Source organism: Pleurodeles waltl, chromosome 11 (assembly GCF_031143425.1).
Source record: "Pleurodeles waltl isolate 20211129_DDA chromosome 11, aPleWal1.hap1.20221129, whole genome shotgun sequence".
Taxonomy (NCBI): Eukaryota; Metazoa; Chordata; class Amphibia; order Caudata; family Salamandridae; genus Pleurodeles; species Pleurodeles waltl.
Window position 1 is genome coordinate 14,825,426 of NC_090450.1, and position 12,011 is coordinate 14,837,436.

General features: G+C 45.2%; 1 protein-coding gene across 2 annotated transcripts in view; it reads left to right on the plus strand.

The window, feature by feature from the left end:
- MASP1 (MBL associated serine protease 1) overlaps positions 1-12,011 on the plus strand; it is a 250,759-nt gene that overhangs the window by 148,733 nt on the left and 90,015 nt on the right. Inside the window, exon 11 of one of the 2 annotated variants that reach the window (XM_069212803.1) lies at positions 834-10,720. The exons of the other annotated variant lie outside the window; for it this stretch is intronic. Within the exon in view, the coding sequence (XP_069068904.1) occupies positions 834-1,690 (857 nt within the window). The 3' untranslated portion in view covers positions 1,691-10,720. Of the gene's footprint in view, positions 1-833; positions 10,721-12,011 lie in introns of those variants that run through there. 2 annotated transcript variants of the gene reach the window in all.

Sequence of the window (12,011 nt, forward strand, 5' to 3'; positions counted from 1 at the left end):
AATATTGTAGTTAAATGAGTGATCATCAAACAGGTTGGGTTTCTGTCTCGCTGTGTTTGTAGACCTTGCTGTAGAACAGAACTACCATGGGTCATAGTGCAGAGTAAACATGCCAAAAAAAGGATCCATTCCTCACCCTTCTGATATTCAACTTTTTACCAATGAACAATGGGTTGTGTCGATTAAACTCACAGACTCTGGAATGAAGGTATATTAGACCATCAGAGTCAACGTAACTCATTCCTAAACAAAGAACATGCAGAGTAGAGTAGCTAGAAGAAAGGGTGTCTCCTTAGCATTAAATAGAGGAATAAAAAGTTATTGACACAATGGAGTGCTCAGAGTGTTAATGCACCTATTGCAGAGAGGCCAAGCCATGGGCTCACTTGCTCGCTGACCAATACAGTTAGACTTCAGAATGTAATACAACCCTCATGAAGAGTAACTGAGACATCTGTTATCCGCAGAGTTTTGAGATTATTCTCAATGAAGTCTTTTGATGGAACGAGTAGTAGTCTTACTCATAGAGAAATATTTGAGTGTTTGATGTATGGAGAACCATTCTACAGTCATAGTAATTCCACCTCACTCATGCTTTCTCAATCACTCATTATCTAGCTGTCGTGCCCACTGGCACTCAGATGACCTACCTTAATAGGGCAAATTGCAGGTAACTGAATCTACAGTCAATGCTGGGTAGACTTGTAAAGGGAGCTTTCCAATTCTAATCAACAACAATCAGCCATGTTCAAATCAAAACTTAAGTACCTGCTTAGTGTTTCCCTGCATTGATTGATTTTAATAACTTTTCTTCTTTTTTTTTGTCTTGACAGTGTGTGGCCAGCCGACCCGCCCTCTGCCGGGAGTGATTAAACGTATCATAGGTGGAAGGAACGCAGAGCCTGGTTTCTTTCCTTGGCAGGTTCTCATTGTGGTGGAAGATCTCTCCAGAGTGCCGGAAGAGAAGTGGTTTGGAGGAGGAGCTCTCTTGTCTCCTTCTTGGGTCCTGACAGCGGCTCATGTCCTCCGGTCCCAGCGCCGGGACAGCACGGTGATCCCCGTCTCCAAGGAGCACGTCACAGTCTACCTAGGGCTGCATGATGTGCGCAATAAAATGGATGCAGTGAACAGGACGGTGGAGAAAATCATCTTACATGATAACTTTGATCCTAAAATTTACAATCATGACATTGCGCTGGTTAAGTTAAAGGATAAAGTTACCCTGGGCATGTACGTCATGCCGCTCTGTCTCCCCCCGTTGGACCACGAAATGGAGGGGCCTCTTCCCAACACTCTTGGACTTGTTGCAGGTTGGGGCATCTCCAATCCCAATGTAACTGTTGATGAAGTTATCAGCTCTGGTATGAGGACGCTATCTGACATCCTTCAGTACGTCAAGTTACCCGTCGTGCTGCACGCCGAATGCAAGACCAGTTACGAATCTCGCTCTGGAAACTACAGTGTGACCGAGAACATGTTCTGCGCTGGGTTCTATGAGGGCGGAAAGGACACATGCTTGGGGGACAGTGGTGGTGCCTTTATCGTCCAGGACCCAGATACCAGTCGCTGGGTTGTCCAAGGACTGGTCTCCTGGGGGGGACCTGAAGAGTGTGCAAGCAAACAAGTCTATGGTGTTTACACGAAAGTGTCAAACTATGTGGAATGGTTGGAAGATAAACTGGGAACATAAACCAGTCTCTGCTTGCAACAACCTCTACTCTAGCCACTCTGCATGCATTGGCATATTACCAGGCACTCTACAGGCAATGATATATTATCAAATACTTGGCAAAGGCAACTTAACCAAATAATCTGTGTAGGTAATAACCATATGTACGTTAAAAGTGTGGCATATTGTCAAGTGCTCTACAGCGACAGCCTCTTCCAAAATTGACACATCACTAGGACATATGCAAGCGGTGCATCTCAGAAACTACGCAGCCAGTTGGGGTGATATCTTTGCAGGCACTCTGTGCGGAGCAACCAACCTATCTACAAGTGATTGCATGACTTCAGGCAACCGTTAATCCATCAGATAACCACCAAACATGTTAGAACATTGGACTTTTTCTCAATGATGCCTCATCACACACGCCAATCGACTATCACTCAACAATCTTTGACATGTCATCAGATATTTAAGAAGGATTCTAGGATGTCTCTCCACTGGGAACTCCCCTACATGCTTTCCGTCAGCGAATCTCCAACAGTGAAGGTGCTTCTTCGCTGGTCTTCCAATCTCTACTCCCTGCACGTTGCGTTTTTTTTTTGGTCAACCAGCTATTCATGGAACCTTTTGCCTTGTACCAGGAACAGTGGCATGACCATGGGGGCAAGTCATGATCACCCAGAACTGCTTGAGTTTCCATGCCACGGACTGGTTCAGTTTTGCTAATGGGGATGGGTTCCCTATATGCGCCCCATTTTCTTCATTCTTTTTAGTGAGTTCCACTCAGAAACGCCCCTCCAACCTGCCCTCACTCTTTTTTTGTTTGCTAGTAGTTTTTTATTCCATTCCTGCTTCATCCATGCTGTTTCATCATGTGGCGAAATGGAGGCTGGAAATTATCCTGTGGCACACACTGTACAAACACGGCTGTGTACCCTTAATGAGTGTTAATCTATTGGCAATACATAGCAAGTATTGACATATCGTCACATACACAATCAGGATTGAAATTGCATCAACACTCAAAACCTAGATATTATACAAACATTGATGTATTGCCAGATACTTTACAGTCATTTAAATATAATCCAATACTCGAGTGTTAACATATTATCACATACTAAACAAGTGTATCATCAGATAACCAACAAGGGTTGACATCATAGAATCTTGTTAAAAAAAAACATATGTCATCAGATACTTTACACGTGTTGACATATCATCAGATACTCTACAAGCACTGACATACAACATACTCTAAAAGGGTGACTATAAGCATTGGCCTTTTTTCATTTCCCCATGAGTTATGACATGGCATCCTGTAAGGAGTGATATATAGAATTCTTTTACTGATAGGGCATTCCATTGGAAGCTTGCACTTTCTCACATGTCCTCAAAAACTCTTTGAGAGCTGGTGTGTTTGCAGATACACAAGAAATGCTGACATGTAGTTAGATCTGTGTTATCAGATGTTCTCCTATCCGTGATATAGCAGATACTCACTGACTAGTAACATATGAGATAGTCAATAGACAGTAAAAAATTATCCCTTCCCTTCTCACGGTTTTTGCCATGGGACCACATTACCAGAATTAATTGTCAGGGTTGCTGAGCTCAGGGAGTCTATCAGCAAAACTATGGACCTGATTTAGTGTTTGCCGTATGGGATTTTCCTGCACAAATGCAACAGAGTAACCTGTCCACTAAACCCTTAGGCCACCAACCTCATTTCAAGTCAGGCTGGCCGTAAGTATTCTGTCAACAGAGTTCCTTTTGACTCCACCCTTGGAATACTTCCTCAGACGGCACGACAGAGTGGCGGATGTCAGAGGAAAGACTTTAGGCTGTGCGCCCTATTTACCGTTGACGGTGTACTTTTTTTTTTTCTTGTCTGTCACCATGAGGAAAAAGCTGGTCGTAAGGCAAAAAGAAAACGATGCTTCCCACATCCAGAAACTCTCACGGTGTGGCGGACCTTATTTTGTTTAATTTTCACAAACAAACTCCCGGTTTGGGGGTCTGTTTGTGAAAAACAAAAAACGTTTGAAAGGTTTGATGGACTGTCATCATGGGTGATGGTATCTACCGTCAAACTTGCCCTAAGTTGACAGAGACCGCTGTAATGGCGGGTCCTGTCAATGTAAAGAGTTTTCCACAAGGCTGGTGGACAACTCTAAATTTGGTGGGCAAGGTACTTCAGGATGGAAGAGATATTGTCCTCTGCCAGCCCTATGGATTCAACTCATATCTTCTCTTCACTGTGATTTACTACTCCGCACATTGTTAGGTTTTTAGGATTTTTGTTTGGCAAATTAACTTCTCAGTATTACTTCGAGCACCAGTACACTCACTGTGAGTCTGCCAAAGGAAGGCAGTGTACACATTTGGTAATTAAGTGTTGGTTTGATTTTCATGCTACTCGGGTGATAGTATTGCCTGTTTCTTTCCAAACCCTTGAGTCCACTTCTGAAAGGAAAGCTAAACAGCTTGAAATTATATGATTTAATCATCTCAGTTTTCTTGAAATTGGAGATTCAAAGCAATTCTAAGTTTGCATTACTTTTGCCATAGAGCATCACTTATATCTGGTAGTTTTTTGTGTTTGTCGTTGGCAGACAAGTCCTTCCAGATAGTATTAGTGCTTATTCTGTTCAGAGTAAAACCCCAATAGTTGCATCCTCAAAACATGTGCTCCTCACAAACATCTCCAGGGAACACTTTGTGAAAACACCACCACTGTAACACTAATGCCAGTTTGTATAAGTTTGTTACAGTACCTTCTTGCCTAGATTTTGCACATGTACCTCAACTCTCTACATTGCTAGCAAGTGACAGCACACACATGTATCAGCTACGTAATGTTGGATTGTATGAACAAACTTTCCCCCTCTAGCCTGCTCACAGAGCACCTATTGGTACCATAATGAAACATGATAGAGTTCAGTGTCACAAAAAAGAACACAACTTTTTCTCAGGTTATTGTGTCCAATGAATTAGGACTCTACCTACCTAGCGGTTATTACTATTGGAACATTAAACCGAGATGTGGCCTATTCATAACTCAGGAAGAACAGGTATCTCATCATCCACTACGGCCCAGCCATGCCTCAACACATCTTTCATATCTATTAACTTATTTGGATAACATCAACTGAGGTGGCATGAAATTTGTGGAGTCCAATCTGCCAGCTTCTCAATTTCCTTACCTTGTTTTAAAGGTGTGAGGACCACTGTAGCTGAAGTTGGTCCTCTGCCACAAACCACTAACCACGGGCCCTTGCCTGCGTTCCCCACGCGTATAGTGTGCAGCTTCTGCCCAAGCCACTCTGCAGTCCACCTGTTTCCTCTAAATGCGTTGGATCTCTTTGTTGACTCTTACATGCTATATGTGTGAAATGCTGAAAGCTGTGATTTCACCTCTATAGACCACTGGAGTGACTTAGGGTTTGCAGATGAGCTGCCCCAATGTAAATGTGACAGAGTACCCTGTCCACCAAACCCTTGTTCTGCCCACCTCTTTGAAAGTCAAGCAGACCACCATCTTTCTGTCAGCAAAGCCCCTGTTGGATCCTTTCACGGAAATCTGCCCCTGATAACCCAGAGGATTAGAAGCCGTCAGAGGAAGGGCAAAGTCCTGTCCGTCACACAGAAAAAGCCACTGAATGACACACATCCTGGGAGAAAACTCACAGGCTATGGGGGTAATTATGTTTTTCTTTTTCAGAAACAACTCCTGGTTTGGGGGGTTGTTTCTGAAATAGAAAAAGAGTTAAAGGTTTGCTAAGTGACTGAACGGATTGCGGCCTTCCACTAACAATATTGTATCTTGAAGGCGGCCGCTCTGGCAGCAGTTCATGTCATGGTACAGAGATAACTACTGGGCCAGAAGTCATCTCTAAATTTGACAGACAGAATACCATCAGGATGGTGGCCTTCATGTCCTCCGTCACCTTGCGGACTCTTCTCCATCTGTCAAAGCATAAACCAGGCGTTTTGTATCTTAAGACTTCTTTACGGTCTATCTTCACATGTGTTTGTTGACTATAAATGATTTCGTGTTCATTTCTAAGGATTCTTTGAAAACTATATACCATGAGTGTTGATTGCTGCACACTCTGTTTTAAACTGTGTTTATGAGCTGTCATAATCTAGGGGTTGACTCCTACAGAGAGAGTGTGTTGACTCTGACACTCCTTATGTTGGCTTCCGGAATTTGATTGCGCTGACGTCTGTAGACTGTATGCACTGACACCTCTGCTTAAGTGCTGACTCCTGTACATGTGTGTGCACAGATTCTGCATTTGCCCTTTATAGACTCCTGTTCACTATGCGTTTTTCTTCCTATTGGCTATGCACTAACTCTTATTGATTCTGTATTCTTAGGGCCAGATGTAGGTACAAACCATTTTGCGACTTGCAAATTGCGAGTCCTTCCGACTCGCAATTTCCAACTCGCAAACTGGTATGCAGAAAGGTGTCTCAGACACCTTCTGCGACTCGCTATGGGGTCGCAAAGACCCTCCTCATAAATATTAATGAGGTGGGTCGCAGTTTGCGACCCCATAGCGAGTCTAGGCACTCACGGGGATGGTGGCCTGCTGGAGACAGCAGACCACCATGTCCGTGACTGCTTTTGAATAAAGCAGTTTTCTTTTTTCTTTTTGCAGCCAGTTTTCCTTAAAGGAAAACGAGCTGCAAAAAGAAAATTTACCGAAACCATTTAGTTTTGGTTTTTTGCAGAGTAGGCAGTGGTCCATAGGACCACTGCCTGCTCTGAAAATATATATTTTTTTGCATTCACAAAGGGGAAGGGGTTTGCGAATGAGTTACCATCCACTTCAAGTGGATGGTAACTGCGAGTTGATTTGCGACCGCTTTCGCGGTCACAAAGCAACTCAACATCGCGATGCGGTCGCAAATAGGAAGGGAACACCTCTTCCTATTTGCGAGTCAGAAACACATTTTGCGAGTCGGTACCGACTCGCAAAATCGGTTTCTGCAACGTGTGAAGCCTTTTGCGCCTCGCAAACTGCGTTTTTCGCCGATTGCGAGGCGCAAAAGGCTACCTACATCTGGCCCTTACTTCTTAAGGTTGCATGAGTACATTTCTATAAGAAGTGGGTTCACCCATAGAGACCACACATTGACTTCAGTAGGCTTTTTGGATTGACTCCAAAAAAATGTTTACACTGACACCTCTAGGTTGCGTTAAGACCTTCAGGTGTGCAATCGCATTAAGACTCTGGGCCTGATTATGGTCTTAGCCGGAGGAATCCTCCGTTGCAAACGTGATCCACATTGGCTCTGCCATACTACAAGTTACATTTGATTTAATGGAATTATAATTTGGAGGACAGTTTATCCATCACGTTTGTGACAGAGTAACTCCGTCCACCCAGATCGTAGTCAGGACCTCGGTGGCTTATTTAACCTTAGGCGGGTGCCCACTTGGTTGGTGGAGGCTCTGCCTCCACCCTCCCACTGGAGAACCACCCAATATATTTAAATATCGCTGGTAGGAGGTGAGGATCATTTGGCCTAAAGTGGCAGCAGGAAGTGTAATGGAGGCACTTCTGACAAAACTGTAAAACTGGACGATCGCCATATCTTAGAATCAGGCCGGGGATGGCTTTTTGTTTTGCACAAACAACCCTAAAAAGTGGGAGGAAAAGCCAGAAAAACAAAAAATCATTGACCCAATGTATGTGGAGTTTTATCCAAGCCCATGGGGGTCATTGCAATATTCCCTGTGTGGGTGCATCGGTGGTCCTCCTGAAGTAGGATGGGTGCTCCAATGCAATAAACATGGCAGCCCTGTGGTGGAGAGGCTGCCACCCATGATTGACTAATGGAGTCCTCTAAATTGGATGGCCACACCAAGGGTTTATGGATTAGGAGTTCTCCCAAACCATAAGTAACTACCACTCTGTTGACCCACAGATCTTTCCTTTAGACTCCTCTAGACACAGATTTTGCACACTGGGACTCGGTTATTGTGGGCTGACTCCCAACAGTTCCTTACTGGGATCTCTACAGACTCTAGACTTTCTGAGACTCTCTGTGCTGAAGGCTGCAGACCCTCCGTGTGGACTGCTTAAACTTTAAAAACCCTGATTCCCAGTGTGGAGGAGAATTTGTTTGCAGAGGGATTGGAATTGTGAAATGGGCGATTTTTTGGGCCTTGCTTATGTGTTCCCTTGACAGAGATAAGTGGGTTAAAGCTGACAATATTTATTGGGACAAAATGTACAATAAAAGGGAAAACGTGCAGACGACGATGCAGTAAATGCTGATTCTGCATGTTATGCCTCATTTTACTCAACATCAGTCGTGGGTCGCGGGGCGTGGAAGGGGTGGGGTGGCGCGGAGGAGGCAGGGGGTAATAAACATTAATTTAATAAAAAAAGTAAAAACCCACTTACCTTCACTCGCCACCGCTTTGCTCCTCCGTCGCATGCTGCAGGCACAGGCTCCCAGCCTGCCCTGCAGCCAATCCTGATGCTGCTCAGATCAGTGTCAGGATTAGCTGGGAGCGCCCAGCAAGTCCGCGCGCAGGCAGACTGGGAGCCTGTGCATGCTCTCTCCAGCCTGGCAACACAGTGCTGGGCTGGTGAGAGCCGACTGCGCATGTGTGTTTGGCCGGCCTGAAATGGCCCGCCGAACACACATGCGCCCTGAGGAGGAGTGCTGTGCACGTCCCCTCACTGCTCGTCACCCCAGTGGCCCCACCCCTTTACAAGAAAATGATAATAAACTTAATTTATTATTGTTTTCTTGTGAAGGTTTGGCAACTGCCACTGCTGGCGTGGGGGGGGGGGGCAACACTCCTCCGACCGAACGGAGGAGCCGCCCCTGCTCAACATGGTCAGAATCTGAGGTATTTACCTAACATGGTAAAGGCTTCATCCTGGGGATTGGTGTGAATGCGGTGCTGTAAATACTCCTCATGATTCCTTGGCACTCATAATCAGTACCCATGTGGTGACTCTTAGAGACTGGTGAATTCACATCTTTAGACACTGCTAACTCCCACAGACTCTGTATATCAGGTCCCATATACTTTTGTGTTGACCTTTATAGACTGTTCTATAGATTCTGAGCTGACAACTGTGATCCACTTCAAAAGATGGTGCTCACATCTACTGCCTTCTCCTATAGACTCTCAGACAGGTTTCTGTTGGCTTAGGGTGTTCACTTCACTAGTGTGCGTGTTGATTTCTCTAGTTTGTGTATAACTCTCATCCACTCTAGACACGACTGCACATAGACTGCAGGCCAGACATTCTAGGATTTTGTGCCAAGATTGTGCAATTCAAAATCCATTTCGAGATTACAAAGCCGCGCAAATGCCGATTTACGTGGCTTTGTAAAGAAAACTTAACACAGCACAGAGCACTTTCACTGCCTTGCATTACCTTGCATCAGGGAGGCCTTACGTGGGTTGCGCATGCGCGTTCCTGTGCAGCCGCCATGGATTCTGATGCAAACCCATATTTAACAAGCCTTGTAGTCATGGCCTTGTACCAACACGCTGCGCCTACCTGAGGCTGGCGAGAGAAATCTTTGTATTCCTCCTCCTGATTTCCTCTTTGCATGAGTGCTGCAGTCTGAAACATACATGTAAAGAGGAAATGGCCTCAAAGGATACCTTCCTGCAGAAAAACTATCCTGACCACAACACAGGTACCCTTGCACCAAGATGCAAAGGTGCCCATGCTGGCGCCCAGTAGTCACAAGTGCACCGGTGCTGGGTGAGAGCAGATTTGTGCTGTGTCTTTGAAAATATGGTGCTTTTCTGCTTTCTTTCTTACATTCAATGCAGCACAGCACCCTCACTTCCTGCACTGCATTGCGTGAAATGTTAGTAAATCCGGGCCTGCGTGTATACATCCTATGAGCTGACCCATGTAGGCTGAGTGCAATGTACACTACACTGTGAGATCAGGTTCTCAAGAACACATTATGGGCCTCATTATGACCCTGACGGTCACCAGATCTCCAAGGTGGCGGTCCGACCGTGACATTACGACTGTGGTGAAAGTGCCACGGGCGGACCACCAGCACCGGCAGATTGCCGCCAGTCAACAGACTGGTAGTCTCGGCGATTGTAATCCTCCAGGGCAGCACTGCAAGCAGCACTGCCCTGCGGGTTTATGAGTCCCCTTTCTGCCAGTTTTTGCATGGCAGTAGCCCCGCCATATAAAGGATGGCAGAAAGGGGGTGCCGGAGGCCCCATGGGGGTCCCTGCACTGCCCATGCACTTGTTAAGGGCAGTGCATGGACCCCATGGACAGCCCAGTCATGCTTTCCACTGCTCGAATTACGGGCAGCGGAAAGCGCATCGGGTGCTGCTGCACCCGCCGCTCCGCCACATTGGCGCCGGCTCAAATACGAGCCGACCTCAATGTTAAGGCCCTGCGGTGAACGGCTAATAGGGCCGGCAGTGTTCTGGCCACACGGACGGCATGATGGCAGTACGGTTTGGGTGGGCGGCATCCACCGCCCACCAAACTCGTAATGAGGGCCTAAATTATTTTAATACTTGTTGATGGTGGTACTAGAGTTTAGTATCCTGCTCAAGACAAGCAAGCCACCTCTGTAGTTTATATGTAGACAGTCACTGATTCAAACTTTGGATGCGCAGGAAACCTACAGATTAGAGATTGCATGGTACCTTGAAATACACATGCATAAACCACATGTACATAGCTACAAGCTTTTGCTGTAAGTCCACAGGGATACCGCTGAGCACATTCATTTAATTGATCAAAACTAATCAATAAAACGAATAAAACACATTATATTCATCTTCCTAATTAACAACTTACAGGGGCACAGTGGGGCCCATAAATGACAACCAAAGGGAACCATTTCTTCTCTCACCAGCTGACTCTACGCCTAACAAAGCACAAGTGGCAACACATGGACACAAAAAAAGCTTCTCCTATGCAATAAAAACATTTACTATTTTTTGTGCTAGTCATGTGTAATTTACTTGAGTGCAAAACCAAAGTTGGTATAATTAAAATATATGCAATGATTTAAACCAAACTCCTCAGCTCAGTTGTCTACTCCTTTCTGCCCAATTATCATTTTTCTGTGAATGCTGCAATAATATCACATACAGCACAGGTTTATTTTATGTTTAATGAACATGAAATGCACCTGTGTGACCGAGAAGTCTCCATCTCTTGTGCAATGAATAAAGCATGTGAACATTGACTGGTTCTGGGGGAGTACGTTGAATACACACTGACACTTTCACAACTTCCAAACTTTCCTATCACATATGAAGAAAAGGCTACTGCGGCTCAAAACTGCTGATTTCCAAGTCTCACATCCCTTCTTTAGGTAGTGAAATTGAAATATTTTAAGGAGATGTATGATTCGAATGCAAGCTTTACTAAAGTGGGCGTTAACAACACGTTAATTAAATCAAAGCCTTAACAACATGGTTATTAGGTCAAAGCAGGAGGCTCTTCGGCAGAGCAGCTGAGATGGCGGACATTCCCTTGTTTCAGCCTCCACGGACTGGAAACCAGGGCCAGTTGATCTGAGATGCTCTTAAGATCTCCTCCGATTTCACAAAGGACTGAAAACACACTTCTTTAACCCCTTCGGTGCTATGACTGGCTGCAGGGAGCCACAACTTTCCTTCCGCCCAGCATTTCCCTAAGTTTCCCAATAAAAATGGTATCTCACTTGTGTGGGTAGGCCTAATGCCTGCGACAGGAGGCGGCCCGAAACCTACTGTGGAGACATCAAAATTATCTATCACAAAAAAACCTGGTTTTGCAAGGGGGTAACCTGCGTTTTTGGTCCGGACCTCGGCGGTCATCTAGGGAAACCTACCAAACCCAGACATTTCAGAAAACTAGACACCTGAGGGAATCCAGGGAGGTGTGGCTTGCATAGATCCTCTAACGTTTTTTTTACCCAGAATCCCACGCAAACCTCATATTTAGCTTAAAAATCATATTTTCTTCAGATTACTGTGTGGGATCACCCCACCGCCACAAATTTCCTACCACAGTGTTTTCCTCGCTCTCCCACTAAAATGATACCTCACTTGTGTGGGTGGGCCAAGTGCCTGCGACGGGGAAGGGCCAAAAACATGTAGCAATTGAGGGGGAATAAAGCGTGTTCATTAGTACAGTTTTTGTTTGACGTTTTTAGGCTGACTCTGCTTTGGGCACCAACACAAGTGAGGTAGCATTTTTTGGGAGACTGCTGGGAACACTGGGTGGTAGGAAATTTGTGCCTGAATGGTGATCCCACACTGAAAAGTGAAGAAAATTGTATTTTGTTTTTTTTGCTAAATTTGAGGTTTGTAGGGGATTCT